General features: G+C 45.3%; 1 protein-coding gene across 3 annotated transcripts in view; it reads right to left on the reverse strand.

The window, feature by feature from the left end:
* ETV6 (ETS variant transcription factor 6) overlaps positions 1–21,029 on the reverse strand; it is a 218,554-nt gene that overhangs the window by 36,168 nt on the left and 161,357 nt on the right. For all 3 annotated transcript variants that reach the window (XM_028531572.2, XM_028531571.2, XM_028531573.2), the window contains 2 exons: positions 11,804–11,968; positions 839–973 (listed from right to left, as the gene is read on the reverse strand). In XM_028531572.2, the coding sequence (XP_028387373.1) occupies positions 839–973; positions 11,804–11,968 (300 nt within the window). The remainder of the gene's footprint in view (positions 1–838; positions 974–11,803; positions 11,969–21,029) is intronic.

Here is a 21,029-nt window from a genome sequence, read left to right on the forward strand (position 1 = left end):
CTCTAATGATGGGTGTGACGCACAGGAGGAGAGCAGGACCTGGGACAGCCGAAGTGAGCACTCACGCTGAGTGCGCTGTGAGAAACCGCCTTTGGTGCAAGGAGAGGAAACCTCTGGGCCCCCCGCAGAGTTCTCAGGGTTTGGGTCTTTTTTTCTCCCTCCAGCTTTTATTCCCTCTGCTCACAGATCTTCAGTGACTCCCCATTACTTTGCTCCATCAAAGTCCTCCACATTCTATTTCCAATTTAACCTCCTTGGAGTAAGGAGCTCTGCGGAGTCACAATGTTGACTGTGGCTGAAGCACAGTGATGGCTCCCAGGCGTGTATTTAGTTTAGTCTCTCTGTCTGGGGTATGTTTGAAATTTCTCCTAACAAAAGACTGCTGGGGTTGGGGGGTGGGGAGCAGGCAGGGTTGGGGAGAAGATAAACTCTACAACCCAAGTCATCTGACTGCTTTCTGTTCCAAGGACTTACTCCATCCCATGTCATTCTCTCTGCTTGGGATGTTCCCCACTTCATCCCTGCTTATCCGAATCCAGCTGGCCGATCAAGGAATCCTCCAGAGCCACCTCACTCATGACACCTACCCTGCTGCATGCCCCTGATGTGCTTCCCCTTCCACCACCCCTTCAGGATGCCTACCATTATGTGTGTGTATCTTTCTCACTGCTTCACCTAGACTGTGAGTAGCACAGAACCAAGAGTGTATCCTATTCACCTTGGCATCTCCCCAGGGTCTGATACAAAGTGAGCACTCAATAATTTGTTTGTTGACTGAAAAACTTATCACATAAAAAAAGAACAACTTATCAAATTAGCAATAAACCTCCTCGGGTACCTTCTTCGTGGTTCTGGTGCAGTATGACTTCCGGCTGTGTGTGGATTGAGTTTCCGGGGTGGAAGAATGGTGAAAAAAGGATCCGAGGTTTCCTCTGCTTCAGAATATGCTGAAGGAGTTCATAGAGTACATCACCTGGAAAGAAGGAGAGAGAAATAAAGAAATGGGAATATTTTATTCAACTATTTACAGAGCTTCAACTCTGCATGGCACTGTACTGAGGATACCGTGTCATGTAAGACAGGCGTGCTACCTACTCTCACAGAGCTTACAGGGGACACACAAGATGTGCCAGTTGGAACTCTGAAGGTCAGAGCCATGCCATTTTTGCAACAGAACTTTTCGATTGTGAAATATCTGAAAAGCTTTATAAAATGCCAAAACCCAGAAAGAAAACAAAAGTCACCTACAATTCTCTCACTAAGAGAAAGCAGCCCTGCTCGCCCTTCTCTCTAGCTGTGTAGTTAGAATCCAGCATATCGGAGTTTAGGGTCCCCCTCGGTCCTATCGCATCACTGAGCTGTTCCAGGAGCTGCCCAGTGATGGCACTTCGCGGGGATGTCGTAGATGGTTTTGAAACGTGAGCTGTCCTGATTTATTGTTTCTACTTTTGTGAAAATATCCTTCCCACATCCATCTCTGCTTGCATTCCAGATCATTCAAAGCATTATGACATCATTAAGTGTGAAGAGTTTTAGGGTTCCAATGACAACTCATAGATTCTTCATAGGAATCATTCCAAAACAACTCCAAAAACAAAACGATGCTTTTCTACCCACCCAGTCCCATTGGGGTGCTAGCTACTGAAGGGAACTGGCACACCTGGGACGCATCCCTCCTTTGAAAATACAACATAAGCACTGCTCCGAGGTCCCACAATTTCCAGAAAACCATCTTTAGGTGTCAGCCCCCTGGCAGAGAATGGTGGGGGCTGCTCTGTCCTCATGTATTTGCTGTTCGAAGTGTCCACACTGAACAATTAGAGAAAGAAAACCTGTCATGGTCTTGTCCTACCCTTTTGGCTTAGACCCAAGTTCAAAATGCAGGTAGGTGCCTGAAAACCCCTTAGGGGTGAGTGATTAATCTTTAAAATATCACAGTCTTCTGAGTGACCCCCATGTCCCCCATGGACAGATACATAGTTAACACCTGTAGCAGACAATGGGTTTTTATCTCTAATTTTGGCCATTTAAAACAGATTCTTTAATTAACAACTTGATTTAACAGCATATTTAACAACTTAATTTAACAGCATATTTGGGGCTATAGATATTGCTAAATTATTATTTTTTCTTTTAAACTGAGCCTGAACCTGAGAAATGCTCCATGTTAAAGTTGGTGCAAACCTCTGCTCCTTTTCCACCGATACCAAATAAAAGTTCTGTGATCTATTCCAAGGGATTCCTGAGGTCTCTCACGTCTTTGCTTTGTCTTGTTCCTTCCTCTACCTTTGAATTTTGGTTGTTATTAATACTGCCACTATTTACGCTTATGACTCAGTAAGCAACAGACTAAAAGGAGCTGAAAACACCACATCACTTGGGTATGTCCTTTTAACGAAACGGGCAGGAAGGTGCAGAGGTGTTCTGAACCGGACTTTGGCGAAGCTCTGCAGAAGGTGGAGCTGTGGCACACGCAGCTGTGTCCTGGAGCCGGGAGGCCCCAGGGCGAGCTCCTGGAACCGAGGTCCGGCGGTCGTGTAATGTTGTCTCCGAAGAGACGAGGCTCCAGAGCCGGGAATACAGCCCTATTTTAATGATTCATATTTTAACCACTCACAAAAATAAGTCCCTAATCAACACTTTGTTTCTTAGGGTTTAGTGTAATGTTTTCCTAAACTTCACTTAATTTACACGGCCTCACACTTGCTGGGCTCATCCCCTGGGTTTCAGCGGGGCTTTATTTCAGCAGGGTGCAGAAGAGAAAAACACTGAAAAATGTGTTCCTGATGACAACTATCACTGAAAACAATGGTCAGTGATGAGTGCATCCACTTTGGAAGGGGAGGCCGGGAAATACGAATTTAGCGTCTGTGAGGGTGTTCGACTGTGCTGGTTCAGAGAGGCACCGACTGCTGGGCTGCAGCGCCTTGGCTTGTCCACCCCGTGACCTTGAGCGAGTCCTTGCACTTCTCTGCAAAAAGCAAACAACACCCACCTCAGAAGCCTGCTGTGAGGTGTAAATGAGAGGACCATCTCAAAGCACCTGGAGCAGGGTCTGGGGCACTGTCCGCCCTAACCGCTCCCTGGAGGTCCCTCCTGGGGCTGGAAAAGCTCTGAGGTGTGGCGGCTAAAGAAAGGGAGGAGAGGGAGCAGGCCACTTGCTTTGCTGTGTTGCCATTCCTCTCTGCGCACATGGTGGGTGGGGGTGGGGGAGACACTAACACTAACACAGATCAGGAAGAGTCTATGCTGTGGAGTCAGACTGGTGCCCTAGGCACATGCTTCAACACTTCCAGGCCTCACGCGGCTCCCTCCTCTATACAATGGCCTATAAACAGCATCTACTGCACGGAGTATTGTGAGGAGTCCCGGGGGGATAACCTGGGTAATGAGCTCATCACAGCACCAAACAGCAAGAGCTCAGCAAACAATAGCTGTCTCTGTGATCTCTGCTGTCTCACCATCACCACCACCATTATTACCAACATTACTAATGTGGTTTCGGACAGACCTGGGGGCCCCTATGGAGGTCTCCCATACCGAACAAGGGAGGAGCGTCCGGGTCATGGTCAGTGAATGCTGTTTCCCTTCCATCAAGGGCAAAGGTTACCTGAGGCCATTCATCCATTCTTGGCCTCTCCGGACACCTCCCTTGGCCTGGGGGTCTAAGCCCACAGCAGGGCTGACCTGTGCTCGGCCCCACACTTTCCCAGGTCTTCTGCACCAGCTCCCTCCAGCCTCCCATCCCAAAGCTGGCAAAGGGAGCCAGGCAGCGAAGGTTCATCTCTGAGTGGGCCGGAAAAAGCGAGGCGGTGAAGGAGAGGAGCAGCAGATCAAGCTGGACCTGGCCAGTTCCACACCTGAACTGTAAGCCTATTCTGAAAACTAGTAAGACAGCATTCATAAGCACCACCCGTGACAGCTGGGTGGGAACAAGGGCTAAGAAAAAACTTCATTCTAAGGCCACGAAGTATGGCCATAGCTAGATCTATCCATTCACTGACATGTGTCCTCAGTAACCAGGGGCTCAGTTGGGGAATATGTCAGGCTCAGCACAAACACGCCACTGCTGGGGGGGGGGGGGGGGGCCCAGCTAACTGTGAAACACTCTGTGTGTATATGACTGGCGGTAATAATAGTGTCTGCCTGACAATAGCTGGGAATCTTAGCCTGAGAGAGTATTCTAGAGGTTTCTTGTCACGACTCAAACTTGTGTTCAGTTAAAAGTCCCCCGCCTCCCCTTCCCCTGCCAAGAAGTGGCTTTGGCGGAGTACTTTCAGCGATGGGCAGCCGGCCACAACATAAGCAAACTATTTTTGGACAGCTCTAGTTGGTAGTTCTTCTGCTGAGCTGGAATCTGGCCCCCTGTGCGAACTCATGTACTTCGGTTCCTAGTTCTGGCTACTGGAGCCGCACGGACATGCGCCTGCCCCGTCTACAACTGTTTTCTAAATAAACAAAGACGGCCTTCCACCCTCCTCCACCTCTCCAGTCCCCTGACTCCTCCAACACCCGGCCTGTTCCCTTGATACACTCTTAAAACGTTCCTATGGGCAGAAGATCCTATCTGCAAAGTAGTAGTAAAAAAAGATCTCTGGAGTAAAGAAGGTATTTTAAAATGTTATATTTATTTGCTGTTGAAAATAAAGAGCATGAGCCAAAGTACTCACATCTAACTTAGCTAATGATCACTGGCTTGAATTCAAAAGGCACTTTTCGGAAAATTCTTGGCCCATTCGATTCTTGATAAATCTTCTCTGTCTTCCCAGAAAAGAAACAACTAGTCCTAACCGTAAAAGGTGCTTCTTGCTTTTGTTAATGCCTCCACAAACCTGCATGTGTGCACACACCGCTCATGTGCACACACGCTCATGCAGGGGCGGGCTTGCCCTGCAGCTGGTGAGTTTCAGGGGCCTTCACTTACAGAGTCCTTTGGGAGGAGCCCTAGAACGATTTGCGACCCCCAAATTATAAGCTATGGGCCCCGTAAAACCCAGGCATACTATTAAGTGCATGCACACATGTGACACACACAGAACTCACATGCGTGCATACATGTGAGTGCGCACACACACACACACACACACACACACACTCTAAGCCCATACACAGTGTTGCAATGGTGATCTGGACGTGAAAAGCCAGGCATCTGCTTTGAGAATTCTAAATTCCATTATTTTATTTGCAACTTGTTTCAAATGGATAATAGTGAGATGGAATAAAACAGTTGCAAGTGGCTTATCAAGTTTCCTTCTGTCTAATGACCAAGTTCATACAGATGCTGTTTATAGGGTCAAATTTATCTAAGTTTCTTCACTTTTAGAGGAAAGAACTTGGGCTCTGGAGCAAGAAAGCCCCAAGTCTGAATCTTGGTTCCTCTATCTGTCAGCTGCATGCACTCAGGCAAACTATTTTTGAACCTTAGTTCAAGGCTTAGTTCAATATTCCTTGCCTCAAGTGAAAAGAATGCCACAGGCGTGGCAGGGCTGTTAGGACGATTAAATGAGATGATGTGAACAAGCACCAGCCCATGTCTGTCTGCCACCTCATCTGCTCAGTAGATGGGACCCCTTACGATTATAATAATTATTAACAGATGTGTCTCAAAAAACCTAGACAGTGTTTCCTTAGCTTCAATACCTTTGTCCTTAAAGCACACACAAACATTTAATGTAGTCACATTTATATGCACGGCATTTTTTTCCAGTTGATATCATTTCACACAGACATTTCTAGTTCACAGTGCGTGTCTCTCTCTAGTTTACGGTTTTATTTTCAACGTCTTTGTATGGGTTTCTTCCCTTCAGCGTTTCAGCAGCTTCAAGTGTCTCCTGTCTCAGACGTGTTTGCACGCACACACACCTTGGTCTTCACCTTCCCCTCCAGGTGTCTCTGTTTCTTTCTCTTTGCAGCCGAAAGTCTCTGAGGAGCTGCCCTCTGTTATGGTGACTTTCCTTCCCTTCCACTCCTCAGGGCCCCTTATTCCAGTCTCTCCTCCGGTCCTTCTCCAAACTGCTCTTGCTCAGGCCCCCTACCTGCTGTCACACCCAACGGGCAGTGTTTGGTGCCTGGGGACTCGCCTGCCCTCCCAGCAGCATTAGCCACCAGGAACCACCACCTCTCCCGTCAGAATACTCCATGCTTTCAGAGAGTCTGATTTTTCCTGGCTTTCTCCCCACCTCTCTGCTCTGCCTCCTTCTCCAGGCCTTCCGCAGGCAGGCTCCCCAGAACTCGCCGGTCACTCTTTCCGGGCACTCTCATCTACTCCCATGGCTTCCACCAGCTTGTCTACGGCAAACCTACTCCTACCACGCATTTCCTCTTAACTCCAGAACGTTCAGTTATCTCCAGGTATTGCCTCTGGCATGTCGTGCAGGCACCATACATGGAGTCCCAACAACCCGCACGGTATATATCAGAGTTCAGTAGTAAATGCCCAGTTGATCAGGCTGGAAACTGGACAGTCAGCCTAACACCTCTCTCCCTCTTATCTAACATCTATCTAATCAGGCATAGACTTGGTCTTCTGAATAGCCCTGGAGCCATCCCCTTCTCCCAGCTGGCCCTGTCTTAGTTCAAGTCACCACCGCTGCTCTCCGATGACAGCCATACTGACTTTTCGTCTCTGCCTTGTCTGGCCAATCTCTGCTCAAGCCCTGAATGGCTTCTACCCGTCTTTGAAGTAACACTGACAGTCCTGAACATGATCTGCAAAGATCTGTATAATCTCTTGAAGAAATAACAAGTGACTTCACGAATGGTTGTGAAGTTAGAGTGTATTCCTGTATATTTACATTCTCTGAGCTCGTTTAGCAGATTTCATATTGGGTGGCTGGGGCACTTCCAGTTTTTATGATTATAAATAGAATCGCTAAGGACAATTTTCTTTTTACTCGTATTAGATTGTTTTCTTAGGATTTTTTCCCCTTAAAATGGCGTTATCAGTGAAAGGGTATGATTAGTCTCGAAGTTCTTACTATACGCTGCTTGTTCTCCGGAAGGCTGGGACCAATGCGCAGTGTCATCGACAAGGGCACCAAGAGCCTCTCCTGGGACTTCATAACATTCAGTTTCTCAAGTTCAGTTGATTTAAAGTGGGATTTTCAGGTGCTGATTGACTATGTGCATACCCTCATACAGGAGGGGACCCCAAAACCCAGGAATTTCTTTATGAAAAATTGTGTATTTATTCTCACATGTTTAAACTTCAGTCACCTTCAAAGTACTGTCCATTGGATGCAATACACCTATCGAGATGTTTTTTCCACCACTTGAAACAGTTTTGGAATGCATCTATTTTGACGCCTTTCAGTGCCTCTGCTGTTTTTTGTTTCACCTCTTCCACATGGGCAAAACGTTTTTCTTCGAGGACTTTTTTCCATCCAGGGAAACAAAAAAAAAGTTGCTGGGGTAATTTCAGGTGAATAGGGAAGGCGGGGCATGGGGGTCATGCTGTTTGTGGACAAAAGCTGCTGAGCACTCAGCGTGGAGTGGGCAGGTGCTCTTGTAAATCACCCATCATGAAATGGGCAAACGCACTGAAAGAGTCTACCAAAAATGTCACTGAAGCCGAATGCAGCCTCTTGCAATAACGCCAGCTGGTGCACTGATACGGATGGGATTCTGGAACACTGACCTAGCAGGGGAGGCTTTATTACAAGGGGCCTGCCCTCCAGAAGACACCTGTGGTTTCTTTGGGGCCCACCCTTGTAGTTCCCTGCTTTAGTCTAATGACTGAAAAAGGAGGACCCTTGTCCTCAAAGTGGACGTGAAAACTATAGTTTGTTAGGTTGGTTCAAGAATGTAGAGTTCAGAGAGGCTACCATGTTTGGAGCTAAGGTATATTAATATTTCAGGGAACGATAATTCATTGAGTTCTGTTCTCCCCTCTCTGCATTTGAAGGAGTTTGTTAAGGGATGTCATGTCCATATTTAGAGAGCAAAATGCTGGGTAAGGTCTGGCCGGAAACAAGGCCGGAAGGAAGCTACAAACATCCATTCACGGTGAGAGGGTAGCCAGATACTAATTAGTCCGGCAGCTGCATGATTAGCGAGACACTGCTGCTGAGTCTTCTTAGGCAGCAAAAGAGATTCAAGGAAAAAAGTGGATGAAGTGTAAGTTTTACAAGGTATGTAAGTTGGGGGAGATCAAAGTATCTACTCACTGCTTATAGAGTGGGAAGTCCTACTGTTTACTAGAAGCTTAACACTGTGTCAGTGGTTGACATTGGACTGAAGCATTAACAGTTGAAGGAAGTTTAAGAGCCATGAGGTGAAAACTCCATTTTATGGATGAGAAAAATAAGGGCAAATGAGGTGGCGTGATCTGTGGAAGAGCCAGCCACACCAAGTGAGAGAAAAGCAAGCCCATGTCAGAAGCAGCTGTGGCCAATGCTACCTCTGAGAGAGAGAAAAAGAGTTTTGCCTATACCCCGTCTCCACCCAGGGAGAACTCGAGTTGGTGCACCGTGCCTTCATCACCCTGCTGGAGCACGCTGCACGAAAAGCGTCTCCCTCACTCCCTTGTTCCCTCTTCCAACCCTCTGACAATACTCCTCTCTTTTGTGGTAAGTTTTCTTGTAGCCCCTACTGGCAGGTATCACCTTGAAATTCTATCCATGGCTTTCTGGCTGATACCTTAATTAAATTACCTGTAGTGTAAATTTGTCTTTATTCCCAGCTCAGGGTAATGGGGATGATGCTCGTATCTACAATTCCCAGCTCTGGACTGGCTCTCATCTCACATTTCCATCTTCGGAACGGGACGCGTCTTCCTGGAAGTCCTGGCATCGCTGGGCCAGAACGAACTCCTGCTTCCAGGCTGCCTCCTGTCTTAGCTAACTACCTGTGCCCGAGTACTATCGCTGTGGTCTCATGATCCAGTTCTGGACTTCAGTGGCTCACGTGAGGACTGCAGCAGGGGCATCCTCAGTGGCCTTCTAGCTTTCAGTGGCTCCATGAATCTGCCCTATGCACTGATGGCAAGTATCTGTTCCAAAGGGAGTGCTCCAGTCTTATCATTCTCCCAATCAAAACCTTTCAGTGGTTTCTCATTACCTGCAAACAAAACCCGAACATCTTAACCTGGGCTTTAAGGTCCTCTCATGTTGCGTAATTTTTCAGCCAGTGTTTATTGAGTACCAGCTGGGTGCTGTGCACTGTGCTGGATGCTGGAGACATGGCAGCTTAATGGGACGCAAGCCCGGCGCAAACTGAACTTTCAGCTACAGGATGTGGCACAGCAATCAGTCACACATAACACAGTGCCTCTGTATATGTGTGTCAGAGGCCATGATGGAATTAGGGAAAGCTCTGGGGGAAAAGGGGAGGAGTATCTAACCGAGATGGATGTGGAGAGAGAGAGAGAGAAAGGGAAGGCAGGTTGGAATTGGGGAAGTAGGGCTGGAAGTCAGGGGAAGTTTCCTGGAGAAAACAGCAGAACTTGAAATATGAAGAGGCAATTAGACGAGTGAGGGAGGGGTGATGAGCGACGATGAACAGTGTTTCAAGTGGAGGGCCTGGCATATGTGGCCTTATCTCTGGACTCTTCCTCCATGCGAACTGGCCTGCAACTCCTCCTTAACACATTTCCTTACCTCCCCCGTGCTTACCTTTCAAAGTCGTTCCTATTATACCCTTGAGCTTCCTTTGACAATCGAGCAAGAAATCACCTCTCCTAACCCTCAACTTCCTGAGTTGGTACCACTGGCAGGGCTACTCGGGGAGTATTATTCATGGGAGGAACTTCTGCTGCCCCCACCTACATCACCTCATGTCCGGACTGTGAATCAGCCTCGGCTGGCCTTCCTGCCTGCTGCCTTTTCCATTCATCAGGTGGACTTTCTCATCGTCACCCAAATTTACTAGGTGAATGCTGTTCCCATTACCCAGAATGCCCTCCTTCTCCTGCCCGCCCACTCAGTTCCACCCATCTTTCATGGTGTGGACCAACTCCGTTCCTTTTTTCTGAGACCTAGCCTCCTCTGCCCTCTCCCTTCTCCAGCCTCCTCTGCCCTCAAGTTCAGTGCAGTCCTGCCTATCTAACTGGACAGCAGGACCTGTCCAGTCTTCCCCATGGCCCATGCCAGCAAAGGCTTGACAAAGTAGCAAGGAACTCCTGACAGGCTTTTGCATATCTTTGCTTTTGGCTTTGAGCAGAGAAAACCTAGTTTCACAAGTAAAGTTGAGCGGTTACTGGAGAGAAAAATAAACCAGCAACAAAAAAAAAAGAGCATCTGAGATAGGATGAGAGGGGAATCTGCAAAGACTAGGAGAGGAAATCTTGCCCAAGGTCTAAGTCAAATAAAGTCAAAACACATCACCATGTTTTCCTTCATTTGTCTTACATAAATGATTTGTCTGGAACATAAAAGAGTTAAGAGTCCTTTTCCTCCAGTTAAATAACTCTGTCTCTTTGAGCATAATATCTTTGAGCTCCCCCTCGAACAGAGAAGGGAAGTATTTTTGCATTAAATTAAAAGGAACTATCTGGGTTCCTTTTATGTTAGTTTTATTTATATGGTTTTCTATAGTTTTCTTATTCTGAGACTTAAAATCAAGGATAAAAATCAATGATTTGGGACAAAATATATCAGGTATGTTTTATGTCCATTACAAAACCTTAAAAGATGATTTGTTTTTCAGAGATATAAGCCTCCAGGTTTCAATACCATCTACACTTCTCGGGGAAACTTCCCCTTTGTCATTTCCTCATACAAACGGTCTGCTGAAATTGGGAAAAGCAGGGGAGATTCTGTTCTCTATCCTTATCTCACCCCTTGTGATAGGGACATTTCCTCCTGACGGTTGGTTTATTAACTGCTGGCAGGCTGCCAGGAGTAAATAAGGGTTGAATGGAGTTGCAGACTATGCCAAAACCTTCTGCAGGACCTTTGCCCTTGGTCAAGGGAAAAAGGGTCTCTGTCAGATGAGTTAAATCAATGAGACTCAATAGAAGGAGGGCCTGTTGGTACTTGAGTAACAGGCCCCTTGAGAGGCGAAAGATCCTCTTTGACATACGGAGTTCCTAAATAGTTACCTTCTAAATATCCACAAAATTTAAGATGTGAAATTGGAAAGTACATTTGAAGTCCGATCGACATCATTCATGTCCCCTGCAGGTCCAAACACTCCTTACTGAACCAAATCTGCCCTGTGCTCTTTGGGGCCCTCACCGTGACACACCTTCCGAGTCCAATGAGCCCAACTAGGAAACTTGCACTTACAGTGCTCAGGGTTCCACCGCTACAAGGTGCGTTACTACAAAAACTTTAGTGGGGAACCAGGACATCACCTGAGGCCCTCTGAGTGTGTTTGTAAACTTGCCTTGCCCAGTCCTTACCTCTCTCTCGGTTCCCTCCTTTTTTCCAGACTGTCTAGTCTAGCTACCACAGCAGAGCTCATTCCTGGTCCCTTTCTGTGATTGTCGTTAACTGAGAGGTTCACAGCCTTCTCTCACTCTCCGGCATCTCTGTTTAAGTCTTCAGACTCGGGAGCACGGTAGAGATAAAAGGGCTGGAATGCATTTTCCTCCTCCTGCGGTGGCACAACTAGATACCTTAAATTCCAGCGACTGTAGGTCCGAATGGGGTTACTTCTCTGAACCTTGCAAGTTTCCCTTGATCTGAAAGCTCTTCCTTTTCTCCTCTCAAACTGACATATGTTAGCAGGATCTTTCCTCTACTAAGCTGAGCCCATGGTGACCTAGAGTAAAGATTTTTGGGGCAGGCTGAGCAGTGGCGAAGACCAGCAGCGATGAACAGATTTTCTAAGCTGAGCATGTGTCAAGAGCCCAGACTCTCACCTGAATGAGGAGATCGATAGCGAAAGTCCTCTTTGGTCAGCAGCAGCAGAGCTTTGCCATTCATTTCAAATGTGTTGCTGTCAATTGGCCTTAAAGAAAACTCATTTTCAGCCCACTTGAGCCACTGGGCTACGTCATCCCTGCTCCAGTAAATTGGCTGCAAGCCTGTTGGAGAGAGAGTGAGGCAGAAAGAAAGAGAGAAAAAGGTCTTGTCAGTTAGACAGTTGGAATAAAAGGGAAAGATTGCTGAACGGTTAACAAAATCGAGTCTCCATATCTCAAGGGCCCTTATATTCAACTCAATCCAAGGTTAAAATTCAAGCTTTGGCACTTTGTGAGTGCTGAAGTGTGATACCAAATGAGCTTTATGTGTAGAGGCAAGATGAGAAAAAAAAATCCCTTTTTATGTCTGGAAGGCACCGTCCGTCTAGAGCCCTGCCCTTCCTTGCCCTGCTCAGCGCTCTCTTGACCCCGGTTTGCTCTAAAGGCACAGCTCTGCGGTGGCCCGACGCACCCCTGGGGGGCTCAGAGCTGTGACACACGTGCACGTACTTTGAAGGGGACCTTAAAATCAGAGCTGATCTGATCGCAGCCCAGCGTCCTTTTGAAGTGAGAATGTTCCAGAGCTGGGCTTGACCTCCCAGAGATGCCAAATAATGAAGTATTCCCTGAAACTTATTCCAGGAAGAGCCATTCGCTCAGTCTCTGGGAAACTATCAGCCTTGCCTCTGGGAATTGAGAGGGTAAGGTAATGGGAAAAGGTCTTTTTGCCTTTTTACTCTGCTTGTTGATGGTAGAACTCCTTGGTGGGGGTGGTACTTAGGTTCTGGGTAGGACCAGCAGTGGGTCAAAGGGAGGGCCGCAGCTCAGGCCGGATCTCTGTGTGGGAGTCTACTTTTTTATTTTATTTTGCTGTTGTGAGAAATCTTTGCTATCATTCAAGTGGTTTAGAATAGTGGTTCTCAAAGTGTAATCTGGAAATCCCCTCAGGGTACCCAAACCTTTTCAGGGGTCTATGAAGTCAAAACTCTTTTCATAACAATATTAAGAGGTTATTTACTTTTTTGTTTTTTTTTTAACTCTCATTCTTTCTTGAGTAGTATACAGTGGAATTTTCTAGAGGCTAGACAACATGTGGTACCGCAGCAGGCATGAGAATGCAGCTATCTTCCATGAAGTCAGACACTCAAGAGACTTGCAGAAATGTAAAACAAATTGGAAAATATATTTATAAATATATATTTATGCTAATATATGCTTGGCTTATTATTTTTTCAGCAAGTTAACAAATATTTTTAAAAGTCTCAGTGTTAATTCCCATCTGGTAACTGCAGACAGCTAAAACCCATATGAAGAAAGCTCTCCGATGTCTTCAATGATTCTTAGATTTGAGAGGAGTCCTGAGACCCACGTCTTCGAGAGTGGATGGGTCGGAGATTGCTCGATGCTCCGCTCCACGGAGCTTCGTTCTATAAAAGCACATTGTGTGAATTAACAGTTTGAATACCAGGGGCTAGGAGGGGCTTCAGTCTCTCTATTTGGTCACCTAAACTTGGTAAGGAGACTCCACAAGTGTGCTACAAAGTGTCCTTCAGTTTGACCCTGGAAAGAATCACTTTCCACGTTTAATTCAGTCACCACAAAGAACTGCCTGTCTGGTCTACTTGGATGGGCCGCTCGCCATCCCTGGGGAATGAATGGTGCAGACCCCCCTGGAAAAGGCGCAGGGTCTTAAGGCGTGACTTTGCCTCTGTCTTCCAGGCGGCTCCTTTGTAAAGTCTAGTTTGAAGAGTGGTAGCTGGTGTCCTTGAACTCTGTGGAAGTGTCTTCAAAACTGGTCCACTGTATAGGGCATCAATAAAGAACTGCAAAGAACTACAAGCACTGGAATAATAACACACTCCTACGCCCTCCTATCCCCAGGGATAGGCATGTAGGAGGGTGTTTTGTTTTGTTTTTAAGTTTTATAATTTTTTTTCACACAGAAAAAAGTGGCATTATAAAATAATAATGTGTAGTATGGTACTGCTCTATGATCTTTACAATAAAGTGGCAAAAATTTTTTTAAGATTCTGACTGGGCCAAGAAGCAATGCCAATTAAAAAGTGGGCCTTGGATACAGGGGGCGCCCCGACTCTTTCCAACGACCCTGAAAACGCGTATGGGGAATCACAGTGAGGTGGGAGTGGGTGTGAGGATGGCTCAGCAAAATCTCAACTTTTGAACTGGTGAAAAACCTTCAAGGTTACTTCCTATTATTGTCAAGGGTGTCAGTTATCTTTGAGCAAGAACAGCGTACTGATTTGTCATTTGGGACTTTTCCCTTCCTCCCCTTCACACAAGGGAACAACTGCCGGGTTCCAAGTCAGGCCTGGCCGAAGAAAGCACCTGGTGGGGAGAGGGCCGCACAGTAGAAGATGCTGGGCCAGAAACAGGAAAAAGTAGGTGGGGGGGTGCTGATTGGAAGCACAAGTGCCAAAGCAAATACAGAACTGAATCCCGCTTGGGAGGGGAAATGAGAGTAAAATGCTGAAGTTTCTGCAGAGGACACACGGAAACGGAGGGGGGCGGGTGAGAAGGGGGTGGGGGATGCAAGTAGTAATTTGAGGTTCTTTATATTCTATGGAAGAAAATAGTCATGAGTAATCTTTTCCCTAAATACAAGAAGAGTCACACACTCCAAACAGCCCTGTTGGTTAAGAACGACAGTTTCTCTTTTCACTTCCCATTACCCTCTCCCACAGCTCGGCCCCTGCCGCAAGCACAGCCACCAGGCGGAAACCCCCTCACCAGGAACCCGAGCGAGTGCCCTGGGCTTGTGTGCAGACAGAACCCAGCCTGCGCGTTGCTGCAGAGAATAATACCACGGCAGTCCCAGCAGTTTCACGAAGGTGACCCTGGCAGAGCAGGCTACCTGTTTGAGGCCACTCGATACATTGATCAGAGTGGCTACTCTCCAATTAGCATGAAGGGATGGCAGGCACATTCACTGAGCTGAAGAGAGGCTTCATAAATCTGGTGTCTGAAGTCAAGTTTCACTGATACTGCCTTTTTAGTTCCACAGAATAAAAAGGTGGCTGTAGGATGTGCTTTGCAATTTTAGCTAAGGAAAAAGATATCTCCTTTACTCAAGCCTCGGGGCTTAAGGCCTGGGTGTTAACAGTGTCTAATGGAATACAGCCCTGGACCCAGGGACAACTCTGGCCTAATCAGAACTATTTAATCTAGCTTAAGCACTTCTATCACTATTCTAAGGACTTGATAAACATTCATTTAATTGCACGCTCACTGCAACCCAATGAGACAGTATTTCAGATTAGGGAACCGAGCCCCGGTGCATTTAAGGGATTTTGCCAAGTTCACAGGGCCATAGTAACAAGAGGAGCTGGATTTGAACCCAGGCAGTGTAGTTTCAGAGTCTGCGCTCATAGCCATCACACTACGCTTACCTATGCACTTCCCATCCAGATTCAAATTCAGATGGGTTTTCAACACTATTAAGAATTCAGACAAGACTGAGTGAAGTGAATTCTCCCCACACAAGACTCTGATCCTTGGAGGCTTTTTCAAGTTATCAGTAAACTAAAAGGAAAACAACAACAAAAACTCGTAGATACCTGAAGACATCTATTTAATAAGTGGGAAAGGAAGGAGGTGGAGGTGGTGGAACGCTGCTTTTAACACGCCCAGGAGTACAGTGCTGCCTTTCCTGGCTTCTTGCTCAGAGGCACTCAGTGCCCATGCATGGGCTTTGGACCCGAGACTTCACATGGCTCACAGAAGCGACATGGGGAAGACGAGGGAGGCACATGTAACAGAACTTGTTTTACAGTTACCCCTTGCAACGTCACAACTCGACAAAGTTGAAAAGCCTAGCTTTTAGTGATCATTGATAAACAGAGAGAAAGACCATTATTGTGCATCTGTTATGCTACTCCCTGAGATTACAAGAAGCCTGTGAGAGCCACACGAAGACCTGGACTTTTACTGCCAGTCCATTTCCGAGCACAGTGGAGATGAATTTTGTACAGAAGACATGAACTGCTATGATTAAGAAAACTACTAAGAATCCCATGGCACTTTTTCCCCACAGCGGGTCAAGTCAAGTTCATGGTGCCATACCCATCAGTGACATACTCAGGCCCTTCAACTTCCTTCTAACATTTCTTTGATTCCATGTTCAGAGTTGCAGCCACATTCATCAGCGTATTCTTCGCCTCGCTTCAGACCTTCTGAGTTTAAAGATAACTGGCCATAAAAGGAGCGCTGGGATCCAGGAGCCTGGATTTTACTCCCAGATTTGACATTAATGAACATGTGATCCTGGGCAGGCCACACAGTTTCTCTGGCCCAGTGATTCTAGCTGTAAAACACGGGACTTCAAGTAGGTGATCTGTTTCTTTCTGGGTTTAATACAGTCGATGTGCTCCCATTTAATTTGAAACTTAAAAACCTTTTTTCTACAGAACTACCTCATGCTCATGACAATGACCCTGAAATTGTGTAACTTCCTCAAGGACCTCCTGAATCACAGAAAGCAGATTAAGTTACTTTAAATGCATGTAGTGCTTAAGCGGGTTTTATTATATTCTAATTCTTGGAAAAGGTGTAACCGGGCAATGGTGACAGGAAACGTAACACTTTGACAAGGTGCTTTCACGTGCATTAGCTCCTGGAATTCTCACCAATGCCCTGGGAAATCTGTCATACTCTCATTTCAATCTCTCAAATGAGGAAACAGGGGGCTCAGGGTCATTGGGTGACTTTACGGGTTAGAACAATACTCAGTTCAAGCTCTTTAGCTATAGTATACATTAATCAAAAATACCGTTTAACTCAAACTTTCTGTATCAATAGGAATTTCCTACAGATTCTAGAATTAAAAAAGGCAGAAGACAACTCAGTGATGATCTAGTCCCACCCCCACCGCATCTCACTCATTAGGAAACTGAAGCCTGGGGAAGAGCCTGAACCATGAGGAAGCCGCCCCAGGTTCCCTGACTCTCTGATATCTCATGCCATCTCATAACTTGATTTGACGACACAGAACAATTCCACAACTCTTGATGCAGTGAGGAAAGTTATCACTGCCTTGCTTAGTCATCTTGCCTTCAGATTAAAGGTTTATAATCAGCCCAAACATAAGTTCTATATGGTAGTTTTTACACCCTCATCGACCTGCTTACCTCCTCTGGAGATAATATTGGGTTGGCAAAAAAATCTGTTTTTTTTTTTCCTTTCAGTAAGATGGCTCTAGTAGTGAGTGCTTAGTTGTCTTTAATGCCATTCAAAACAATTTTGTCAGACTGTATTCTGACAGCTGTCATGTCAGCATGCATTTAAAAAAAAGTTATCAAAGTCGGTGGATTTTGTGTAGCCATTTTAATATTGAAGAAGAAAGGAAAGATGCAATATTTTTGGCATATTATGCTTTATTATTTTAAGAAATCTAAAAATGCAACTGAAATGCAAAAAAAAAAGATTTGTGCAGTGTTATGGAGACGGTGCTGTGACTGACTGCATGTGTCAAAAGTGGTGTGCAAAGTTTTGTGCTCGAGAGTTTTGGCTGGACGATGCTTCAATGGTCAGGTAGACCAGCTAAAGTTGATAGCGATTAAACTGAGACATTAATTGAGAACAATCAACGTTATGCCATGTAGGAGATAGCTGACACACTCAAAATATCCCAGTCAATAAAATTATTGGTGAAAATGAAAAATGTATCTTTTATTTCATCGAAAAAACTAAATGGACTTTTTGGCCAACCCAGTATTTGGTTCCCATTCCTAAACAGAGTACCAGAAGCAGAACTAGGGCCTTTCTTTCTCTGGACAATACATTTCTATGGATAGTAATAGCTAACAACTACCGAGCACTTACACTGAATCTTCGTTACAATGGTTATTATCTTCATTTACAAATGAGAAAACTGTAGCGCAGGAAAGATGGAAATGGTGCTGCTAGGGCTGAAAACCCAGGTGGTCTGGCTCCAGAGTCTCACTTGACATCCCACCATATTGCTTCTCATGAAGCCCAATGATAACAGCAAACACTCGCAGGCATTGCAAACACTTGCAAGGCATGTTCTACATGCTTTCCGTACAGAATTTGTTTAATCCCCCCAGCAATTCTGTATGATAAACAATCACTATCCCCATTTGCAGGAAGTTAAGCGACTCAGCCAAAGTAACATGGCTAGGAAATGGAAGAGTCAACATTTGAACCCACGTGGTCTGGCTCAAAGTCCATATTATTAATCACCCATCTCTCTAAGATATTGGATGTTTTGGCAGGACATCAAATTAAATTCATGATTAAAAAAGAGAAAGAAGGAGAAGCGTTTCAGTGATGGTGTGAACTTTCACAGTGTGTAAGCAGGCAGGCGCTGAGCACCAGCACGGAAACTGTTTCCCAGCTGTGCGACCTCAGACAAGTTACTTACACTTTCTGTGTCTCACTTGCCCCCAGTGGAAAATGGGGACAGCTTTTACCTTGTGAAATAAGTAGCAGTGAATCACAGATAATGTGCTTATCAAATCTGCAGATGACAGAAAACTAGGACAGAGTAAGATTATGCAAATGATGATGATATAAAACGCACAGCACAGATAGCATCTGTCAGAGGGCATGCATTAATGAGCGTTAGCAATTGTTTTTCTATTATTGTTATCACCATTATCATTTTCACAACTGCCCTACCTCTCATATATATAGCTGGTGTTTGGAAGCCAACTGTACAACTGTATGTTAATGAATATTGGATTTCATCTTATTATTTTCCACCACCATTCTAGCCTGTTGCAGTCTCTTTAGATTTAAATCTGTTTTCAGTATCATCTGTACTTTGTAGCTTCATGTCATCTGCAGCATCAATAAGCATTTATCACTTCAACAGGTTACTGACACAGTACTAGGTGAGGGCTAAGTACTAGTACTAAGTACCAGTACTAGGTGAGGGCTAAGATGGAAGCAATCTGGTGACATACCAGCCACTTCTTTTCCAATGAAAACTGATCAAGTTATTGGTTCCTTTTGGGCACAGGTGTTCAAGTATCAATCCATCTAAATATTCTGCTATTTGCACTATATTTTCCAAGGTCAGCCATAAAGGCATCCGAAATTCAATGACCTGCTTGTCTGAGGTCCAGAGATACAGTGGCCACAAAACTTATAGCAACCCTTACTGAAGAGCAACAGAAGCAGCAGCAGGATGGCTGCTAAGGGGCAACTTCTTTGTAAGTGCTAACAACACACATGTTGGGAAATCTGTCCTGCATTGCAACTGGAAGTTAGATCAAGGTAGCTGTTTTCAGTCTGTACATACACTCTTCTTCCCTTTTCAAAATGTCAGGTAAACAATGGCCCATATTCCTTCCTTTAGTGCCTCTTCCATCGTCCACAGCCCTCAGAGAGCACAGTTGGCGGCCTATCTTTCACCCTTGTAAGCTCTCTATTCTGGGCTGTCCTTTGTCTGGGCCAAGGGCCTTGAATTTATTTAGTACAACTTAGATCCGCTTTTGTAATCAATTCACCTCTCTTGGGCTTCAATTCCCTTCTGTCAATGTTTGTACTACCTGTTTCAGTCTGACTATCATCCTCCTTGATGAAAGTGAGGGAAGAGAGAGAGAAGCAGAAGTTCTGTTCTGTCTGCCATTGTCCACGTCACCGCATTTGACCCTATTTGCACGCTGACAGCATGCTTATTCTTACACTGGCCATTCAATGCCCACTGTTTTCTTTTTCTTAAGGCATTTTCCATAGTTTTCAGGTCGCTTAGTTTTAACATTCTAGATCTAAAAATATCTTTTATATTTTTCCTTACAGTAAGTTGCTCTGTCATCTGCTACATACATCTTTTTTAAACTTTATTTTTATTGTTGACACTATTACAGGTGTCTCCCTTCCCCCTCCCGTTTGCCCACCTCCATCCAGACCACTATATACATCTTTTTAAAATCTGAGCTCTGTAGACTGGTATGCAAAACAGTGAAAGATACATTGGCACGATCCTTTTACCCAACAATTTGGTGATGGTGGTTTAAGAGCCCTGCAAATGTTAACTTTTGAGACTCTACCTTAAAGATAAAATTTAGGATGCAAAGAAATCATTCATGCACAAAGATGTTCACTGCTATGTTATTTTTATTTCATTTTTTAATCCTCATCTGAGGATATGTTTACTGATTTTAGCGACAAGAGGAAGGGAGGTGGGGGGGAGAGAGAGAGACAGACAGACAGACATTAATGTGAGAGAGAACATTGATCACTTGCCTCCCATACATGTCCCAATCAGGGATCAAACCCTCAACCTAGGTATGTGCCCTGTCTGGGGATCAAATCCACAACCTTTTTGGTGTATGGGATGTTTCAACCAACTGAGCTATACCTGGCCAGGGCCACTGCCATGTTATTTTTAATAGTAGAAAACTAGGAACACCAAAGGAATAGTTAAGTAAACTATGGACAACATCTCTGATAAAATATTATGCAGGCAGTAATATTTAAAAAATCTATTTGGAAGTTGACCTCATCAGAGAATGTCTCCAACGCAGCCTTATCAGGCTATCTGGTTGTCTTTTTCCCTTCCCACTGTAAGTACTGTGTATGGCCGATATGTCAGAATTTCATTTTCAAAAACACCTTGACTCTCTTGACTTGTGTTTTAGTATTTCAGGTCATGAAACCATAGGTACTTTTTCTGTAAATTTTTAAAATTTGCCTTCTTCAAGGCAAGAAAACACATCTGATCACACCTTTCATTTCCTTTCCCCACTTCTAAGGTGATGCGTTCATTCTCACCAAAAGTTCTCATCGTTTCTACTTTGCCAACTAATTCCTCCTTCTTTGTCAGACTTGACTCCAAGTTAGCAGCACCACTCATGGCTTCTTCTACCTTCTGGGAAATGAAATTGCTAACTGTAGGTGCATGTGTTAGGAACTAAAATGTGTGTGCATGTAGGGCATTGCTCAGTGATTCTCATGTCATGCTTGGCATACCCAGTAATGTCGGACCGTTCAGCCAAAGATGCCCAGTAATAATCCATCTGTGGGCAGCCTGTGACTGCCACCCTGCCCCACCCGACACCATCCACATCAGGCAGGACACTTCAGATCCCTGCAGTTCTTCACATTTACTACAGGCTTCCATGGCCACGTTATCCCAGCGACTACTCTGTGACTGAGCTAAAGCTGCACGACTGTGTTTGCAGAAGAAACTAAAGCTCAG

Source organism: Phyllostomus discolor, chromosome 2 (genome assembly GCF_004126475.2).
Source record: "Phyllostomus discolor isolate MPI-MPIP mPhyDis1 chromosome 2, mPhyDis1.pri.v3, whole genome shotgun sequence".
NCBI classification, from domain to species: domain Eukaryota; kingdom Metazoa; phylum Chordata; class Mammalia; order Chiroptera; family Phyllostomidae; genus Phyllostomus; species Phyllostomus discolor.